General features: G+C 35.3%; 3 protein-coding genes across 12 annotated transcripts in view; 2 read left to right on the top strand and 1 right to left on the bottom strand.

Annotated features, from left to right (window-relative positions):
• Window positions 1-8,248: 8,248 nt before the first annotated feature.
• On the top strand, window positions 8,249-13,640 carry Sap-r (Saposin-related). 3 transcript variants are annotated; one of them, XM_069052567.1, is made up of 15 exons: window positions 8,249-8,410; window positions 9,600-9,702; window positions 10,088-10,235; window positions 10,293-10,610; window positions 10,663-10,865; window positions 10,922-11,183; window positions 11,271-11,504; window positions 11,553-11,834; window positions 12,068-12,269; window positions 12,319-12,458; window positions 12,510-12,693; window positions 12,744-12,883; window positions 12,933-13,142; window positions 13,191-13,259; window positions 13,315-13,640. In XM_069052567.1, exons 1-15 carry the CDS (start codon window positions 8,371-8,373, stop codon window positions 13,318-13,320), a joined length of 2,541 nt encoding a protein of 846 aa, XP_068908668.1. In that variant the 5' UTR covers window positions 8,249-8,370; the 3' UTR covers window positions 13,321-13,640. The 3 variants fall into 3 exon arrangements, with proteins under 3 accessions (XP_068908668.1, XP_068908667.1, XP_068908666.1); XM_069052566.1 differs by having other exon boundaries at window positions 11,241-11,504; XM_069052565.1 differs by having other exon boundaries at window positions 11,238-11,504.
• LOC138134368 (nucleoside diphosphate kinase homolog 5) lies at window positions 13,638-15,780 on the bottom strand. Its single transcript, XM_069052585.1, has 4 exons — window positions 15,275-15,780; window positions 14,907-15,188; window positions 13,939-14,248; window positions 13,638-13,853 (listed from the first exon to the last, which is right to left on the bottom strand). The coding sequence occupies exons 1-4, from the start codon at window positions 15,356-15,358 to the stop codon at window positions 13,651-13,653; spliced, it is 879 nt and encodes a 292-aa protein (XP_068908686.1). The 5' UTR covers window positions 15,359-15,780; the 3' UTR covers window positions 13,638-13,650.
• A 68-nt stretch (window positions 15,781-15,848) lies between these two features.
• Window positions 15,849-21,177, top strand: part of jvl (javelin-like) — a 44,474-nt gene continuing 39,145 nt past the window's right edge. For 2 of the 8 annotated variants that reach the window (XM_069052576.1, XM_069052578.1), the window contains exon 1: window positions 19,084-19,520. Coding sequence is in view for 7 of the 8 variants with exons in the window: in XM_069052578.1 (XP_068908679.1) it covers window positions 19,476-19,520 (45 nt within the window). In the remaining variant the exon portion in view is untranslated. Of the gene's footprint in view, window positions 15,964-19,067; window positions 19,521-21,177 lie in introns of those variants that run through there. The other 6 variants (XM_069052572.1, XM_069052571.1, XM_069052573.1 and 3 more) reach the window with 6 other exon arrangements.

Raw genomic sequence — 21,177 nt, 5'->3', positions numbered from 1 at the left:
CGCCTAAATAGGTATTGCTCATTAAACTGTTACAGCGACCACGTTTTTCCTCATTTTGAAAATGTATTCCCTTTAGGAGTGGCATGTGCAAAAAAAATCACCACACATAATGGATAAAAGCTGTTGAATATTTAAATTCGGCAGCTTTTACTTGCGTGGTAATAATCGACATTTTTTCAGTAAAAATATGAAAAAAAGAGATCAGTGAAGAGTAGGCTGACCCAAAATTGACACCTCCATGCGTTTCAAAAAGCTATAAATGGTTTTTCTGCATAAGCTTATTTTTAGAAATGATTTTTTTTTAATCTACATATAGTAAAGGGCCTTCAAGTAAATTTATATTTAGAGCAATCTATGGAAATTCAATTGTTTGCAACATTTTTCCAGCGTAGAAAATGACACAAGAATCGTCTGACATTTTAACGAAATAAAATTAGGTTAGAAAATATTTTTAATTTTTGAAGTGCATTCTCCCTATTTCCCCTCCACGGAATAGAACAATATGAAATTGGGAAAAAGCTTACTATGTAACCTGTGTAACTCCGAAGAATAATTGATTACCTACAAAAATTACTTTACACTGTTAACAGAATTAGAATGTCGCCTACGCCTACTCTAAATATATATTTATTTGAAGGCCCGATACTAAGTACGGTAAGTGTTTTCCAAAAATATTGGGGTATTACATATAAATAATGAGTCCAAGGAAAATGTGTTGCTAAATATTTCAAGCACTTTTTAATGTTAGAAACTTGTCTTTAATGGCCACACAGAAATAGGTAAGTACAAAAAGTAAAAACATAATCCAAAATGTACTGAAAACATATATAATTATAACGAATAACGATTATATCATTGAGAGTAGAAGTGAGTCTTTTTGTGCTAAGCCCAGAGACTGAAAACCGAGACGAAGTCGAGGCAACCTTGAAGTTCTTCAAAAATACTGTACATAATATACTGACTTAGTTTCGTTGATGGTTTTGGTCTAATTGTCTAAACGATCTTTTTTGGAGGTCTTTGATTATGTCATGTGACACTATGACCGATTTACGTAAATATAAACCGTACTTATTTAAATAAAACGAATATTTGAGCTTTTCAAGTGTAATCGATCAATCGACGTGATACCACGAACACGAAATGCGAGTATTAAGAGTGAAATCCTTGAGTAAATGACAGATTAGAAGAATACAGAACCGGACAAGCACGCTTTACTATTATCCGGTTAATTCAATGAGCGGCGTGATGCGTAAAACAAACATAAAGGGCGCGTAGGACACGTGCTTTTTGTATTACACGTGTCCTTTACGCACCCCAAAAACAATTGATATTAAACTGTCTTTGAGATTGTTATTCGTCACGTCCACGACACGTTCTTCAAAATTTCAAAAAATACATTTTTTTGTTCATCAAAATTTTTTAAGCGAAAAATGATAACACAGAACGGAAGTGAAATCCACCCGCACAAAAACGCCGTAATTATGGACGGCAAAGCGAAATCATTCGGTACGTAAAAACACATCAGTTGATTTTAATTAAAAATCGATGCATTGCAAATAAGCAAAAATTGAATGATTTTTTTGTGGATATTAAAAATCAGTGAAGTCGGATTCGAATTGATTTTAAATAGGAGGATTATGGCCAATAATAGGATTTCAAAACTGAGCTTCCGACCCGTGGCTTTTTAATCTCTTCTGCGTTTTGGCTAATCATATCTAAATTGCTGTCTGCAATGGTTGTTATCGCGGGTATTACATTATTAAAAAGTATTTCTTTGTCACAATCTTGATGTATTTGCACGGTCGAATCCATTGATCAACCGACACGGATTAAGATTTTTATATTTACCTTGCACGAAAATATAAATCCAATTGAATTATCAGGAGCTTATCGATACTCCTCCACCTGGAAGTCTTTTTCGAATTTTTCAAGGTCTGAATTAATTTTAAAACAAACTAAGAAAATATCGACCCCATTTATGCATATCGCTGTATATCGGAACGTTCACGTTTTGCGAAATAAATTTTGTATGTGGTCTTCTCTCGTTCTGCGATACAAAAATAAATTACCAACAATTAATCACTCAACATATTTTTTGTGTGATTGAATTATAGCTCCGATATCGAATGACCCAATTCATCATCCCAATTTCTACCTACGTTTCCACGCATTCTGTCACTTTATTCCGCATTACCCACACAAATTACTACAAATTGTCCTAATCATATGTGTATCGCTTTAAATATAACAAAATTGGTAGTTACATAAATTACCCAAAACTCCTGACGGATTTATTGCTAATAACTCAAAGATAATTTTTCGAGTTTTAAAAATTATCGTTTATCTCTTATCTTAATCCCAGAATAAAACGGTATGATGGTGAACGTCGGGACAACCATTACAAAATTTATTTTTATATTGTACCAACACACGATTACAGAAATTTCGCTGACGATAATTGGAATCATAAAGCACTGCCATTTGGATGCCACGTCACGTGTCCTGTTATTTTTCTTTTTGTTATTTTTTAAAACTAAAGTGCATAATCCGAGCATGGATCGACACGTTTCCATTAGCATAACATTTTTATTCGTCGTTTTAATAAAGTAAATAAGGGGCTGCTTGTTTGTGCTGCATTCGTGTGAAATATTTTTAAAATTTTAAATCACACATCCAGAGGCGTCAAGAGTACCCCCCCGCGAAAAAACATATGCTCTTGGCGGTACAACAGCCACTGTAAAACATAATAGAATTTTAATCCCGTTGTTTTTTTAACTTTTGAAGTGTGCGAGGGACCCCTAGCTCGGAGACGACTCGACAAAGTTTAAAAGAAATGCCAGTTTACTGACTTCTTTTTGAAAATAGATTTAATACACTACTGTGAAGAATGGCGGTCGTGTTCACACCTCTTTTACTTTTGGGCGTGTGTGTCGTGTCATTTTAACAGTTTCTGGATCAGGATTAAGGGCTGTCCTTGCGCCTTAATGAACTGCGTGTAACATGAATTTTACATTGTAATTCATTTAATAGTTATTATATATGATCACAGAGACATGATAATAGCAAAAGGAACAATAGTGGAGAAGTTATAACAGTTAGTAATCCAGGGCGTTATGCGGACAATACGAAGATCCTTTCTGTATCCTAGTATTCTGGACCGAGTCCACATTTCCATTACAATGCAGTCCTTTGTGTGGCACCGCGGCTATATCGCCATACCTCATACAATTCACATCGGGTGATATATTGTGTTTGGTGGCACAGCTAGTTCATCGAGCATAAGACCTTGCTCTGCATTACAACCAAATAAACGCCGAAAACTTGCCAGATTATGAAATAACATCGCGCTTAATTAATAGCCTGACTTATGTAACGGTGGATGAAATCCGTCGCCTCCCTCGGGGGTTGCATCGCGACTCCACGTCCCCGGGGGCGGAACGCATCCTCGTATTGTGTTGTCAAACAAACTGTCCTTTTTAACAACAGATGGTACTCATTACTCCGCACTGGCTATAAAACCGCTTTGTACCTCATAATGTGGCGGGAAATTGTATTTGTTGTTTGGCTATTTATTATATTATCTGTTGGTTTTGTTTGGAGGGTGCGTGATTTATGTAGCACCACCTAAAAAGACTTGCCATAAAAGATGTTTGCTTTGTGCATACGCCGGGTGAGTAAACACTGATACGAATTAAATGAGACTCACCACGTCGACTCTTTTTCAGTTTCTACTATTTGTGGACGAATTAGAAGTCAAATATTTGACGCGATTAAGACGCGTTACAAAAACAAAATTTTGACGCCCGCTAACAAAGGCCACCAACAGGTTCAAGCACATCTTGTGTCGCTCCAAAATCAGAACGTATTCAGGTTATCTAACCGGAATAATAAAGCAAATAGGAGTTTCAAGTTTTCACTCATACCAGAAAAAGAAAACACATATTTAAGAAGGGGTTCTTTGCTGTTGCATTAATTTGGAAGAATATTACAATAATTTCATTTCAACATTAACATCTTCTGAAAAATTTATATTTTTCAATTATTTTAAATATCTTCACCAACACTTGACACTTATCTTATTGGAGATGATCAGCTCTATGGCGCTTTTGTGTATAAATCAACACATATTTGGATACTTATGGTGAAATCTTAATACAGGGTTATACACGAGAGACTTCCGATAAAAATTTCGTTATATCCAACCGAAACTACTATTTCCAATAGTTTCTAGCTTCCTAAATTTATACAAAGTAATGTCATGTCAGTATTATCTGTCATGTCAGTTTTGTTTTTGATTTTTCACTTTTGCTCATAACCTCAATAAAGAGAAAGTCTCATAATTAATCATAATTAATTCGACAAGCTACTTGAATTGCCAACTTATTTCAAATTAAACAAAATAGCAAGTTCTAGGGGTTTCTGTATTTTGGGTTGCATATAACGAAATTTTCATCGGAAGTCTCTCGTGACTATAAACCCTGTTTGTATGCAATTTCTTGTTAACTTGTTAACTAACTGTGACTATCGTGCATAGTAGCAAAATATAGAAATAGCCATTTTCCACTGCAATTAGGAGAGCGGCCAGGCATATTTAAACTACCCCTTAAATCGAACCATTAGCTTCTGGCTTTAAATCGCATTGATTAAATAGTATGCAACAGTCATAATTGGCTTATCGCGCTTATGATGAAAGATAAGTCGGCTTATGTTCGCTCATAGGCACGGGGGTAGGTTCACTCCTGCACCCCGTTTGGTTAGATATATTAGCTAGAAATTGCATCTGACACCGACAGGCAATATTATCAGTGAGTCAAACGCGTTTAGCATTGCAATACGTATGTTTCTTATTATCGTCACCCTCACGCTAATACTGTTAGTGTCTAGTTCCATTGCAAAAAGAGCGCCGCAATAAAATTCGATTAAGCGAAATTGGCAAAATTATCTTCTCTCGTCAAGAAAATTACAAATTCGAGGGAAATGTGTCGGGACGAAACGATGACGATTTTTTAAACGTCGCAAATTGGCCTACGCGATACGAAAACGATTCGTTTCTATACACACATGTCGACTTATTACTGCCCTCTCATCACACCCTTATTTTTGGAGCTAATCGTACCAAAACGTTGACGGTGTCGTTGAGTTTGTAAGTATTTAGTATTCAGATAACGCGCTCCGCTGCGCTCATGCATATTCATCAAGCGGTAATTAATCATCAGCCCGGGGTAGAGGGTGGTAGCAACCCTCCATAGAGGCTGCGCCCTTGTAATGTCATATTATGCAAGTTGATACACTTGCTACGAACAAATGTGAACTAGTTTGGAGCGTTACAATAATTACGATAAAATTAGCATGCGATTAATAATTTTCCGACAAAAATAAACAACTTGGCCAATTAGTCGCGCACATGAGACCGAGGAGAAAGCAATTTTTGCTTTAGAAAAACGCTTTGGTGTTGCTTACATAAAATTAAAGCAACAATGGAGAAGGTTTTAAGGAAAATGTTGTCAGAAAAGGGTTGCGTCCTTGATTTGAATATAAAGCAGTTTTCATTTGAAATGCAAAACTTGGGAATAATATTCCAGCAATTCAGTAAAATAAATAAAGCTTTATATACATTTTGCATAAGTTAATTATGAGTTATTATGAGGATACAGCCGCGACAACAAAATTAACTTGGTGGAGGATTTTCTCCACAACGGTTTTTCGAAAATATAAGTGCGAAAGAGAGAGGCAGTTCTTGCGTCTAGATACTCCTGGCACGGATTTTAATCGTTTACGTTACGTAGACAAATCTGAGGATTATGTGGCATTAACAATAAATTATTATTGTAAACATATAAGTTGTAATGTTGCAGACCGTCTAAATATACTTACACATAGTGGTTTTTGTTTACGAATAAATTAACGGAATGAAAAATTATATGCTTTCTGAGTTTTGCAAAAAATTGGAAATATGTATAGAGAAGCCATTTTACAGTGTAAACTTCACGATTAGATAACATCTGTTAACATTGAAACATCGAACGTGTGAACCTAACAAATAAATTGAGATCAGTAAATTACACTGTGCGGCAAATTTTAACTTTAACTTTGAAACTTTCTGTTTTAACCACCCTAAGTTTACAAAGTAATGTTAAAAAATAATTAGCTCTGGTTTAGAATTCATGTGGTGTTATATGATATTTCCCTTAAGATAGGACGTTTAAGACATGAATATAAACAATTTGTTTTTATTGTGGTGTAAGAATTTGATCTTGAGGTGGTTGAAAGCTGCGCCTCTCGCTTCGTGGCATTGACAAAGTCTTCTGTAACTTCCAGTTTATACTATCTGCTGGGAAGGTGGGTATATAATTTTTTTTAATTGAACTAAAAAATTATTTTGGATATTTTTTTTCTTCAGAAAGATTGATCGTCTTTTTTAATGTTGCAAACAATATAATGTAGTGTCTTAATATTATGTACTTTTATCTAAGAGCAAAATTGTTTTCATTGTGAGTGCTAGGTACAGGCTGAGATTAACCTAATTTACCTTATTGCATCCAGGAAAATTTTAGCTCTTGAGCAACGTTATTAAATAATATCAACAACTGAACGAATATTAAAACCTGTCTTTAAATATTTACTACAATTATTCCATAAATGTATACAGACTGATTCACATAACTTTCCGACCCTAACAAAAATTAAATACAGCCAGCAATACGTTTTTCATTCATAACTTGATCCAAAAACACGAATTATTTTAAACTTTTGTATGGTTTGGACATCCCTCACAAAAGTCTCAATTATAAAAATTTTAAAATGGCAGTAGTCGACAATATATCTTTTTATTTAAGAAACTGACTCATCATAATAGTAGTTTATTTAACGAGTTCGTGTGTAATTTGGGCTTTTTTTGACATGAGTGGGCCAGTTTAAAACTCGAGTGAAACGAGAGTTTTAAAGGTCCACGAGTGCTTAGAAAAGCCCAAATTACACAAGAACGAGTTGAATACAAGGTTTTTTTGTTCGACGAGCCCCCCAAAGGCTCCAAATCGCTGAAAATCTTTGAAATTAGCTTGATGTTTCGTTTTGACAAGTTGTCAAATTTATCAAAATCCGTTCACACAGGAGAAAATTCTCAAATTCTGACAGTGTCAAACAAAAAAATAATATATCAATATCATATCGATCCGTTCGTCATCGGAGCACATTTTAATTAACAAAAATTATTTCAGAATTATACAAAAAGCAACTGTCAAGTGATTGTCAATAATGCCAGGAGTGTCCAGATTTCATAGTAACTAAAGGTATGTATCAAGTTATCACTGAATAACGCATTACTGGTTGCATTTAACTTTCACTAGGGTCTGTATAAGTCTGTATAAGACGGTATGCAACCCATTAAATACAGGAGTATGTTAAATTGCCTATAATAAATATCATTTTTATATTTATAACATTATCTTATCATTCCTTTTTTCACACAAATTTATACAATTTTTTTATCTTTAATTTGCGTGTAAAATAATACAAAATTAGAAACTTCAATAGCACTATTTTATCTCGTCAACGCAACGATGATGTGAATATTATTTGTGAACATAATTCTAACTTCTTTTTTTCAATTTTTTTTAACAAAACTTGATATACAATATAAAAATGACAATACTGCTCGAAATTTTAATTCCGCAACTGTATATTAGTGAAAGATCTTTTTATTATTATAATGTTCAAGATACCAAATGTTTTACCACTTCATTATATACACATTGAAATAAACGATCTTTTAATTGTTACAGTGTTCAAGATAACAATGAAATGACAGTGAAATGGAGAATTTTCAAATTATTACATTGCTTAATTCAGATTAATATTTAACCTACAAACAAATATCAAAAGCATGAATTACTTAAATGGACAGTCGACACTCATTAGTGTTAATCTAAATGTTATCCGTCATATTCTAAATGTAGATAGTCCAAAAGTTAAATTATTATTGATAACTTTTTACATAACAGATAATAAATGTATCTATCACCCTTCAAATTTAAATCTGGCGCCTAAAATCACTTCCTCAGAGCTTCCATTTGAACAATCATTTCGCTTAGAAATAAGTACAAAAGGATATTCGTAACTTAAAATTCCAATGGGAGTTTATAATTCTACAATTTGTCACATCTTAATTTAAATATTGCGAATAATTTAAATTCTGGACAGGTTTTGTACGACCTAGTACATCTGAAATTTTCCGATGCTGGGCGACGCCAGCCGACTGCAGCATTGAAAACGCAAATAAGTCAGCTGTATTGACTATTGAGTGACGTGCAAAAGTGTTGACAATATTATTGATCAGGAACAAAATTGTTGTAGTATTTTATCTTCTTTAAAATGAAGATACAAATATTCATATCCCTTGTGGCGTTTTTCGGTGAGTTTGCTCATTCACTTTCATCAATCAGATCGCCTCTTTGTTATTGTTTATGTATTTGACATTTCAACCAAATTATCTCAATCGTTCGTTTGGGTAACTTATTAAATCTCAATTACCTGATTCGAATGCACAAAATCAAAAGTTTGGAGTCCTTGAAACCGCATTAAATCAATGATGCATTGAGTTAATGAGTCATGATTTTATATGTCGATTGTCGAGCATGTGACTTGAAAAAATTCGACGAAGGGTGATTCCCACAGTTTCCTGTTCTTCAGTGATAAAAAAAATATATATGCGACACCCGTTGCTTCGGAAGATTCCATGTGGTTCAGATAGTTGTTTCCAAACAAAAGTCTTTGTGTTTGGTATTGTTTACAAATTGAACTTTGGCAACGGCACAACATTTATCTACGACATCTCAATTAAAAATAAAACTTATTACGCATATCTATCTGATTTGCAAAATTTCGACCGTCACAAACAGATAATTTTTAAGTTGTTTTTGTGTTTTAACCGTTACCAGAATCTTTTAGTGATAAAAATTGTAGAAAGCATTTTTAAATCGATTCGCTTTCACCTTGAAAGAAGACGGGAAACATGCATGAAGATGAAATTACAATATTTAAAAGAAAAGCAAAAACAAAAAGTTCAAATTCATGCACGCTTCGATCTCTCAAGGATAACGTCGCAGGATACGGGTTTGCGGATCGACATTTTACACCTTAATTAAATCAAAAAAGACAGCTGTGATTGCCATAAAAATTCGTCAATGAAATGAATAATTTATAACAATAGCCAGTTTTCTAAATGGTATTTTATGTTCATTAGCTGATGAATCACTGCTTAATAAACTTATGTACACGCATTACAAAGTTGTAGAGCGAGAATACATTGACTTCTCCTAAAAATGCTTGCTTTACTCCATCTTGCGCAATCAATAAATGAGATTATTCCTATCTGGCGTGACCAAAACTTTTTTTGTCAATTGAATAGAGTCAATATTTATATTTTTTATTTGCAATGAATTATTTACATTCATTAAACGAGTAATTTTTCTGATTGGTGATTTTCAAATCTCTAGGCCATAAACACCAGTCATCATTTTGTGTAAATATTTTAACTAGATTTTTATTGTTATACACATAATTTTTATTATTAACACGACAATATTTATTAATGATTACAGCCCTGACCAGCGGAGTTTTTGTTCCTCCACGTCCCGGACACAAACGTTTGATAAATTCTAAAGAATGTACTTGGGGACCAACGTATTGGTGTCAGAACTTGACGTAAGTATCTTTTACTCAACGCTGATAAAGACATTATGCATATCTCTCTGATAATGTACATATAATGCTCTATCTTTATTTTTAAAACATAACAACAATTGTGCATAAATATTTTGCATTAATAATCGTACCTCAGGCTATCCTGTTTCAAATGTTATCTTTCACACAATCCTTTATTTCTTTGTTGTTTACTTTGCGTTTTTTTCTACACTTCAATTATATAACGTTTATTTAATAGTAATGCTTGAGCTTATTGCGCAAATTGAATGTTGTCTTTTTTATAATGACACTTGTTCAAACCACTGTGAAAGAAAATTCTTTAAGATGTAATCATCGCACAAGCATTTTTTATTAAGGCACACCACCAATAAAAATAATTTTGTAGCACAGCAGCGAATTGTCGTGCTGTAAAACATTGCATCCAGACAGTGTGGATCCACAAGGAGTTGCCTCCAGACAGCAGCAGCGTTTGTCAGACATGTCTGGACATGGTGAAACAAGCTCGAGACCAACTTGAAAGCAACGAAACTCAAGTACAATTTATTTCCACTCGTCTTTGGTCGAAACATTGTTTATGTTTTTTTTTCCAGGAACTGATCAAAGAAGTGTTTGAAGGGTCATGTGCTCTTTTACACTTTAAGACAATCGTTAAAGAATGCGATAAAATCGCAGACGAGTATATTCCAGAACTGGTTGATACTCTAGCTTCAGAGATGAACCCTCAAGTCGTATGTTCTGTGGCAGGGCTGTGCAACAATGAAAAAATTGACAAGTTGATCGCCGAGGAAAAGGCGAACAACAAACCAGAAGCGTTGGGTACTTGCGACGGTTGCCACACTGTGGTTGAAATAATGGAAGATAAGTTCAACAAAATGAGCAGAGACGAAGTGTTGCAAGGCTTTTTAGAGGTAATTGGAAATTATTTTTTTACATGTCAGATTGTGACGGTGGTGTTAATAGATTTGCGGAAAAACTGGAAGTCTGTCAGATGGATGCAGCAACATTATTATAACTTACTTTACCGAGATCTACAATCATCTTAAAGAGAATCTCAATCCAAATGACTTCTGTTTGATGACTGGAGAGTGTAGTGCCAAGTTTCATACTCATGCCAAAGTTGAAATTACACCAATTTCTCACATTGGATATGTCCCAGTAGCAGGGTACATTTCTTCTTTCTTTTTTTTTTTGGTCAAATGCATCTTACTTAATTTCTTAGATCACAAAAAGATGATTTGCCGTGTGAATTTTGTGAACAATTGGTCACTCACCTGAGAGATTTATTGGTCGCAAACACGACAGAAGATGAATTTAAGCGAGTCTTGGAAGGACTTTGCAAACAAACCAAATCGTTCAGTGCCGAATGTCTCAGTCTCGTTGACGAATATTACGCTGTTGCTTACAACTTCTTGGTTTCCGAATTAAACTCCAATGCTGTTTGCGTTTTGGCCGGAATTTGCCCAAATAATGGCACACGACAGGTACTAGATTTCCTTTGCTTAGAATAGTTTTGGTAAAAATATATTCATTTAAAGCAGGCGGCAATAATCCCTCTTTTGCCTGTCCAGACAGCACAAATTGCTCTAGAAATCACCCCGGCTCCTACACAGAAACCTTTGATCCGCATTAACATGGGCAAAGACAGTTCATCAGTGAAAATCATGGAGAGTCCAGAACAAGCACAGTTACCAATTGATCGTTTGATGCCTCCACACTCTCAACTGTACAACTCCGAAACTTGCGTGTTTTGCGAATACTTCTTACATTACCTGCAACAGGCCATTACAGATCCTGCAACAGAGGTACATTTGAATCACTTGCGCAACGCATAATATCGTTTTATATTTTAGGAAGAAATTAAGGCTGTCATTGACAAGGCCTGCAGTAAATTGCCGCGCAGCATTAATAGTACCTGTATTGAATTTGTCAATACGTATGAACCTGCACTGGTTGCAATTTTGGCACAAGAAATCGATCCCTCCCAAGTTTGTCCACTGATCAGGGCGTGCCCCTCTGCCGATGTTCAAGAAGTGGAAGTATTCATGCACCAAGAGAGTGACGGTTCTAAATGTCCACTGTGTTTGTTTGCCGTTTCTAAATTGGAAGAAATGGTGAAAGACAAAAAAACCGAGGTAAGAAAGATGATCGATCCTCGTTGCGTGAAGCAGAGGAAAAGGTATTTCAAAAGAAAAAAATACCGTTTGATTTTAAAGTAGAAACAAAATTATCGAATGTATATTTGTTTTGAATAAATTTTTCGCCGTACTTTTACATTTTGTGTGTAAGAATTTGCTAATGTGTTGTTGATTTGTCAGTTGCTCGTTTTTTAAAGTAACTTTTCGATTGTTTTCTCTGTTGTGTGTAGGAAAACATCAAAAGTGCCCTCAATAAGTTGTGTGAACGTTTACCAAAGGACCTGGCCGCAGAATGTGATGACTTTGTCAACACTTACACAGACGAATTGGTTGAATTATTGATCGCTGATTTGACTCCACAAGAAGTTTGCGTGTATCTCAAACTCTGTTCAGATAGTCAACCAGCAACTGGCATAATAGGCGGAGATCCATGTATGTTTTACAAACAAGTAACAATCAAATTGCAAATTATTGATTTCAGCTACAAACACCATCCTTGATTATACCATAAATGGAAGAGATGTTCAACAGTCTCCAATTGTTAATAACAACGCACAGTGCATAATTTGCGAATTTGTCATGAAGGAAATTCAAGATCAATTGAAGGATAACAAAACAGAGGTCAGTGCTAGGAGTGTAGAGATGTACCTTTTTAAATAAAAATTTATCTAGGAGGATATCATAAGAACGGTTCATGACATTTGCAACTACATGCCGCGATCAGTCAGCAAGGAATGTAACGATTTTGTCGACGAATATGGGGACACTGTCATCCAACTTTTGATAGCAGCAACTGTGCCTAGTGAAATTTGTCGCATGTTGCATCTGTGCAGTGACCAGATTGCCGAAGTTAAAGGTAACATCGGTTTTAATTTCCACGGTTCCATTACGTATACAATATTTCAGTTGAAATTTTTGAATGTGCCATTTGCGAGACTCTAGTGTATGCGATGGAAAAAATTTTGGCCAATCCTAAAGTCGACCACAACGTCGAACACGTCCTCGAAAAAGCGTGCCGTGCGTTGCCGCACAAGGACCAAAGCAAAGTAAATCGCAAAATAAAAACGCAAAATTTGTCTGACTTGTTTTTTTAAGTGCATCGAAATTACCAAAAAGTACGGAGTAACGATCTACAATTTGATCATTCATTTGGCAGACAAAGGGTTGGTGTGCAGGGAAATAGGATTATGTGCTAATAAAGTCGCCCGTCCAAACCGTGCGCTCTTGGTAGGAGACAACAAGTGTACTTGGGGACCCAGCTATTGGTGTGCCAGCAAAGAGAATGCCGAAAGCTGTGGGGACGGGGTAAGTGTAAGTTTTTGGCGTAATTGCACAACTCATTGTCATGTTTAGGCGAAGAAACATTGTCAGGAAAAAGTCTGGTTGGCACAAGGGCGCACAAAGCGAGGCACATCTCCAAGTGTAAGTGTTGTTTTAAATGAATAAAAATATTAATCGATCGTAATGAAATTTCCAGAATTAAGAAGCGACGTTTGACTTAATAACAACATGGACAACCTAGTTTATTAATTCAAATTTAAGAATAGTTACTAAACATTGTCTATTAATTACCCACCAAAGTTTGTTATTAATAAATTCATCTTATTGATATTCTTTAAGCTTATTTTTAGAGTGATTGGATCAAAGGCTTGTTAGTCACAGTTTAATCGTCGTCTAATTTTCCTAATGAGTTTGTTTTTCGATGGCCATGTGTTGTGAAATGGGAACTGTGATAAGAATTGACTTTTAACGTATTTAAGTTAAATTGTATCTAACTCTAAAATAAATAATACGTTTTGAAAAGTGTCTTTTATTACGTCGGCGCCATTGCGACCCTGTAGGGTACAGTTGGTTGAAACGGATTGTTTAGCAGAAGCCATTCTGCCAAAAAAATTATAGGATCCGCAGGCTTTTTTCTAACAAGTTGTACCAGCCCGTTCAGCAATGTGGGATTGACGTACAAATTACAATAATCTTCCACTTTGTACAGTTCGCTGATGATGGGTTCCAAAATACCTGCGAACAAAATTTGGTACATGAAACCCAAAATATGAATTTGAATATTTTGGGTTGCAGAAATGTTCGATACAATAATTCGTACTTTGCGGGTAAAAATATCTATTTTCCCTGTTTGCATCTTTAACATTTTCCGACGCGTGCAAAGCGTCAGGGATGTCCACGTGAAACCCAAACCGATTTCTGACATTCAGAGGCAAGAACCATTCAGACTGCAGTGTTTTGTACGGTCCCACCATCGATTTCCATTTTTCTACCGCGTTTAAACCCGCCAAAGACAAGACCAGCAGAGGACCCAAACTCACCGAAACCACCATATTCGGGAAAGACGGGCACCCATAGTGCTGAGCGTAGATTTCAGCAACTTGTTCTGGTGTTAAGTGCACGGTTCTTTCCTAAAACGGGCACGATTATTTTGTTAACGTGCATAAAAAGCATTATTAATTTCACAGTTGAATTATTATAGACGCAGCGATTAAAACAAAACGGTTTATTTCGCAATCTTTCAAAGATAATTACTCACCAATGCCAATCATAATTTAATTGAGGTTTACAATGAGGGCGTTTAATTTTACAAAATTGTTATTTTAATAACGGTGTTGCTGTCGAGTAATTAGAGGAGAGTTTGCTGCAGAAGACCTCAACTCTCATCAAGACAACTTTCACGCTTTTTGCTACATTAATCGCCGTACAATACAATGAGATAATTATTGTTTTACCCAGTCAAAAGTTCGGCGTGGCTATTAGTTAACAATAATGTGAAAGTAATGATAAATTACTGATAGGATTTAATAAGTGGACGTGCAGAGAGGTGCGCTATGGAAGCGAGTCTTTAATTGACTGATTTGCACAACTTTCGCTTTTAAAAAGTTTTGTAGTTGGGAAAATTAGGCAAATAATTATTCGCTGTTAATATGATTTACGACCATCATAATTTCTGGATTATTAAATTGCGTCAATTTTTCGATCTGAATAACGAAACTTGTTCTGCGTATATTTACAGTTGGGTGAGGAGGGTTTAGCGCCTAAAGCACTACAGTGTATTGTACTTACACCGATAATACTGAATCCTTTATCCACAATAGCTTTTAAAACGACATCTTTGTATATCATTGCTTCCGGTTTTATAATGGCCAACGTCCTTTGTAGTCCTGGTTCTTCACATGATATTGTCGATTCTGTGGAAAATGCCGGCAAACTGAGCCCCCCCAAAAATGGGACAAAGCGGCTGTAGTCAAAATCGCCCTCATAGACAGTTCTTGCTGTGGTTACAGGACTCAAGTAGTGTATCGTGTCCTGAGTTACCCACGGATCATCGGTCGTGTAACTCGGGGCCTTAAAATAAATTCAAGTGTGGTACTAGCGCATCCACCACATTTATCATCAACTCTACTATTGAATCCATTAAAATAAATACTCACTTTAGTGACTGGAAGTCTCAGACTCGATTCCGACGTATTGGTAGGGCTTAAATTTGTCTTGGCGGTATTTGCGTCTTGAGCCATGTTTTTCTCGTCGGAAAGAACCCGTTTGATGGTTTAGCTCCTTGTCAACGTCCGTTACCATGGAACGTACTTTTGAAAATGAAATTAACCAATTTTCCCAACCTCGCTTGATTCTTTGTCGGTTCGTGGTGCAGTGGAATGCGTGTAAATGCGATATTTTACACGAAACAAATTGTAAAATCCGGATTTACGAAGGAATTACGTTCGTCGGCCGCATTTTGATTGTCGACTGTGATGAGAGAGGTGCGTTGGGAAAATTCGTGAAGCGAGATTTTCGCATCTCAACAGTGGCGGCTTCGCTGTGGAAATATTAACGCAGTGATATGATTTCCCTTGTAAAATTTACGTTCCATGCGAAGTGTTGTCTCGGTTGGGTGCTTGACGGATCTCTAAATGAGTCGGGCGCGCTTCCACCACTTGTTTCAACTGTTTCCAGTGTTTGAAAGTGTGCAGTTTGATAAAGTTCTAATTTTATTAAGCGATTTGTGATTTTCAAAATGCTGCTACGTTCTAGTGAAGTATAACCGTGATGTGACTGCTGCCTCGCATGGATTTTCAGGAATTTTCGGCCCATGGGCAAGTCGTCTGCACCTAAGAAGGACAAGGTTAGTTATTAATCATTGCTTTACTTTAAAACGTCACTTCAGCATGGTTTTATTAATTGTAACAAAAGAAGTATCACACAAATTTCAAGGGCATTTTTTTCGAAACGGTGTAATTGTGTAGCTTTGTGAATTTTTTGCGGTGTTAACAACAAGTTGATTTTCTCACTAGACTTGCTGCATTTGATACAGTAAATTCTGACACGGATGGCGGAACACCCATGTTTTATGTACAGTTAAAAATTAGGTATAATGTAGCCATATAGATGTGGCATGTCTGCAGTTCAGGAAATACGCTCTCCATTAACTATAAAAACCGGAAGTTTTAGACAACACATGTTTCAATACCAACTGAATCATAAAATGTAGGCTACAAATTGTACAATATAGACAAATCGTGTTCGCGGCAGCATAAACAAGAGAAAAACAAAACAAGAGAAATTTATTTAAAGGATTTTACGGTTTTTATTTATTTTTTATACCATAAGAATTGGCTTGAGCACAGTGATATCTACAATGACTGTCTCTGTTTAAATCTTGAATTTGAAATCAGGAATATTTAAATAAAATCAAAAACACTTATCTTGTTCAAGTTGTTTAGCTATAGTAATTTGTGGAAAATTAATCAACGTAGTAATACAGATCGCGATAACTTCGTTTAGTGTCAATTACTTAAATATTTATTTGCAGAATTCTTAAACTTTCACTTTTAATTTAAGTCATTATTTTATCAAGTCGAAATTGCTACCAATAGCATGTCTATTTTATTTTGTAATTATTTAAAAGCCGTGACTAATTAAACATAATACGTTATTACAGTTGATTTTAAATGAAAAATACTGAAATTAAACAGTTAGTGAATAAACAAAAAATATTGAAAGAACTCGATTTCTCGTTTGCTGAATCTCCAGTTAAAATTCAAATTTAGATAAAATACGGTGCGATCAATTAAAAAATAAATCGAGTCGGCGTGTTACCTATGGCAACCCATGCTATAGCATAGGCTCCAAAGCAAACTCGATTTATTTTTTAAATGATCGCTCGGTATTAGCTTATTGATATTATTTTGCATTTTTAATAAGATAAAGAATACGAGTTTACAGTTAAACAGGATAAACGTTCTAGTTTTGGATGAAGTAAAAAAATAACATTGTACATTGTTATATTCTTTTATTTACCGATTTCAGGTGAAGAACAGGAAGTTTCATAAATATCATGTGTAATAACATAAAATTATAGTGATTTTTATTCACAATCATTTTCTATGTTACGAGAGCATAGTAATTTTAGGTTTTTAACGACCTTCAATTTTTTATGTTTATTTTTAAATAGACATCCGAAAATCAAAACTTGGCGTGAGAGAACAGCGAAATGTCAAATACGCTTTTGACATTTTATTTCTAATCAAAATGTAATGGGAAAGAACTAAATTTAAAATTATCTAAACCAAACGTTTCTTAAGATACTTAAATGTGGTCTTACAAATCCTCTGGAAGTAAAAAATTTTTTGTGGAACACGGAGTCCAAACTCTAATTCGTTTGTATTTTCTGCGCCCCTTTGGAGAAATTATGAAACACGTGTACCCTTTCAGAATGGAAATGTCAAGGAGACGTTTGTCTCAAACCAGACCAAGACGAAAAAGTCTTTTACTCTCGTTTGGAGTACATTCCGTTTCTGGACATCCAAGAAACTAGTATCAAGATAATTAATTTGCCTCGACCTCACGTGCTACCCTTGACGTCAACAAAACTGAACTTGGCAAACTGTCTTCTTCTAGACGATGATGCTTTGAGTGAAATATGTTTAGAATTGAGAGATCGAGTCCGAAAGGGATCAAATATGAGGCTCCGAACTTTTACAGATGCAGAAACGCAAACCGATCTTCACGTTGAGCCTCATATTTTAGAAGATGAGCAAGTTGCAAGTGTTATCGCAGATTCTGCTGTGCAAACGAACACTGTACAATCTTTTGGGTCAATACCTCCTGCGGGGGCACCTCTGGCAAGCTCACGGTCGGCCAGAAAGGCCAAGAAAAATAAACAATAAGTTGGTCGAGAGAGAATTATAGGTACTCCAATTTTGACGTTACATGTGACAGTACAGTAAAGTTGTTTTTGTTTGTCTTTTTCACAATTATCAAGAGTGCGACAGTCAGAATGACATTAGGTGCTTTAACTAAGAATTTAATTTTTACTAAAATTTTTGTGTAATTTATCGGAATCAAATTAATGGACGGATTTTTGTTTAGAAGTAAATCTAATACGAATGTTAACAGCAGAGACGAAACCTTCCACGAGCTAATCTTTAGAAAATTCAAGTTTCTTCGTTCCCTCAAAAACTATATTTTATCTAAAATTCGTACCGGTAGATATGAGCTTAACAACGGTGCAGATCAGGAAATCAGCATAATTTCCTATGACCAACGCAGTTTTGCTGACGTCGAACGAGACTTTGATTTGCAAACACCGTCTTCTGTGAGTTCTGTCGATATCGACGGAAATGTTATCGAGCTTTTGAAGACAGTTTTGGATAAAAAGTTTCATGATAACAGACCACGACAACAAGCAGAATTGGAACTTCTCGAAATCATCGAGAAAACTTTTACAAGACAGTTGGATATTTTTGAAGGAGTATTGAAACTGGCGAATTCTAGAAATATTGATAGCAAAAAATTGGACACCTGGGAAGACCGTTTAAGGTCGAGTTCGATCAGTGAAAAGTCAGTAGATGGTTTTATTAACGGTATTATAAAAAATTTAGTAACCGAAATCACAAAAAATGCTCCTTGTTCTGATGAACGTCTTACGCGGTTACATAGTTCTATAGAAAAAAGGTCCCTTCAACTGGAAGAAAATCTCGGTGATAATTTACAAGTCAAAAAGACAAATGTTCTTTGTGAATGCCAAGAACCTACGAGCAGCGGAGCTGCCGTGTCCAGAACTTTACCGTCTCACAATTTTTATTGAAAACAAAAAATCAGAACTGCTTTTTTTAGAGAATTTGACATAAAAATGTAAACGGAATGTTTTTATAAATAAAATAAATCGTATGATCAGAATTTGAGAAGTCATTATTCAAATTACCGACCAAGTTGGCGGGTTTATTAATATGGTCTTTCACCGCGAGATGGCCAAGAGCACAATTTGACAGGTAACCAAACAATCGGGAAATTGCCAGTTTATAAGTGACTCACGGAGGGTAACAGTGCTGTTAGTATGTTATTTTATTTGTATTTGTAAATTATTTATCTTCATAAAATGCGTTAATCAAGCATTAAATTAACCTACGTCACGGCATGTTACATACAGCAGTCGGAAACCAGCTTGCTACAATATCGCAGTGAAAAATCACCTGACCTTGTTAACTTATCATTGCTTAATTAACGTTAAAAATGTTCATTGTTCAATAAAATGATGTGTAGTTTTCCGAAATGAACAGAATTATGTGAATTCAGTGAAATGGTTCACTTCCGTTTTGTGGTTGATGACGAGGGTGCATATGAACCTTTGACAAGATGAGCAGGGGATACTACAACACTGGGGCCCCCTTTTTGTACTCGGTAAGTGGATGGCTGCACAGGTAGCGTCCTTTAATCAGTGATTTGAAGCCGAAAATATGTGTAATTAATGGAACTGGAGTTTTTTTTTGCTGGTGTTACCAAACAGTTTCTACAAGCATATTATGTGTAAACAAAATTAAATCATCCTTTCTGAATAAGACATCAAAGTTAGTATACCACTTGATAAGAGCTGGTAGGTTGCGAACGTCACAAACTTGCAAATTTCTTACGTACGGATGGGGTTTTACAGTTTGGCTTTTACGAGTGTTTCCCAAGAGAAGACACATGTTTCTTAACACAGTCGTAATGCAGAGAAAAAAATACGTCGAAAAGAATTCAGTAAAAAGTTACTATCTCTTGCGGAATTTTTAGATAAACATTCCAGTAGCGCACCATTGGTCAATATTTTCCTAAATTTCTAAAGTGGGAATGTCAATATTTGTTCATTAAAAAAAAAAAAACTTTGCGGATGTGCGCCTTCGGTTATTCCGATTTGCCATTTCTAGCGCTGGATTTTTACCTTATTAACCATTATTATTGCCGGAATTTCGTGGTCTGATTCACTGGGTTTGACTATTACTGTACCTTTATTATGGTTTCAGATACACAAAAAATAACCAAATTGATCGTAATAAGTTTCTCATGTCGCAGTTTTGTAGGTCTCTCATTCAGAAATAACTAGGCTTATAGTTTGTACAAAACAGCTATTGAAAGAGAAGAAAGTAAAGAAAAATATCGTTTATTCTTTAATAAAAAAACACCCAGATTTGGACCACCGTTTGGTTTTGGGTCGCGTTAAAAATGGAAACCGAGTCGTAAAACGCTTACCCGCATCAGAACAACTGGTTGTTTTATTAACCATTGACTGTGCAAGGATGAATACCGTTAATTTAATTCAATGAACTGAAGTATTGGAATAAATTACTTAATAAAAGTAATCTTCAAAACTATGAATATGTACGGAACGAGTGTTAAACAGTGCATTTTATATACATCATTTATCCAGTCTGGAGAGTATTTGAAAGTCGCAGGTAACGAAAAGAGGTCCTTGAATCCTCCTTGACAAGAATGGAATGTTCGTAATTTTGAATGGACCGTTGCCTTCCTGCTGCTGATGATGTCAATTTAGTCGGAAAACAATTTCTAGCTGGTGTGATGAAATCCCATAAGATTGATTGGTGAACAACCAAGCGGTAAAAGCGAATCGCGAAAATGATTTTGAAAAAGAGTAATAAATTTATGCAGTGTTGCAATTTTAAAACATTACACTTTCGCACCAACACTCCCCGATTATCGCAAAAGAACGCATCACAGATAACAATAATTCCATTCCCATACAAATTATTCTGCAATGTTTGTAGAATTATTGCATGTTGAGGTCGTACGATAGCAAGCACAAGAGACGATTTACAAGCTTTTGTCCAAAAGAAAACATAATTTTTTACCAAAATGACATGCATTATGCTTCTTGGGTCGTGCGTGTGCTACTTTTTTCGTACGTAATAAGCAGTCCCAGTGTGAGACAACTTCATTGACAAAAGTGAACTGTAGGCATTATCCAGTTTTGCTTTATTTTGAAGCGGTGTAATAATTACAAGTGGAAACGCTCATAGGGTCATAAAATTACTAGCCAGTGACTGTAAATTAATCACAAATG

This window comes from Tenebrio molitor, chromosome 7 (genome assembly GCF_963966145.1).
Source record: "Tenebrio molitor chromosome 7, icTenMoli1.1, whole genome shotgun sequence".
Classification (NCBI taxonomy): Eukaryota; Metazoa; Arthropoda; class Insecta; order Coleoptera; family Tenebrionidae; genus Tenebrio; species Tenebrio molitor.
This window is presented reverse-complemented; position numbering and strand designations above follow the sequence as displayed.

Bases quoted from the DNA above. Each gene is read 5' to 3' on its own strand.
- Sap-r (XM_069052565.1), top strand. From the start codon at position 8,371: ATGAAGATACAAATATTCATATCCCTTGTGGCGTTTTTCG. The intron at 9,703-10,087 runs GTAAGTATCTTT...ATAATTTTGTAG, and splicing joins TATTGGTGTCAGAACTTGAC to CACAGCAGCGAATTGTCGTG. The intron at 10,236-10,292 runs GTACAATTTATT...TTTTTTTTCCAG, and splicing joins TTGAAAGCAACGAAACTCAA to GAACTGATCAAAGAAGTGTT.
- LOC138134368 (XM_069052585.1), bottom strand. From the start codon at position 15,358: ATGGCTCAAGACGCAAATACCGCCAAGACAAATTTAAGCCCTACCAAT. The intron at 15,189-15,274 runs GTGAGTATTTAT...ATTTATTTTAAG, and splicing joins TGAGACTTCCAGTCACTAAA to GCCCCGAGTTACACGACCGA. The intron at 13,854-13,938 runs GTACGAATTATT...TTTTGTTCGCAG, and splicing joins TAGATATTTTTACCCGCAAA to GTATTTTGGAACCCATCATC.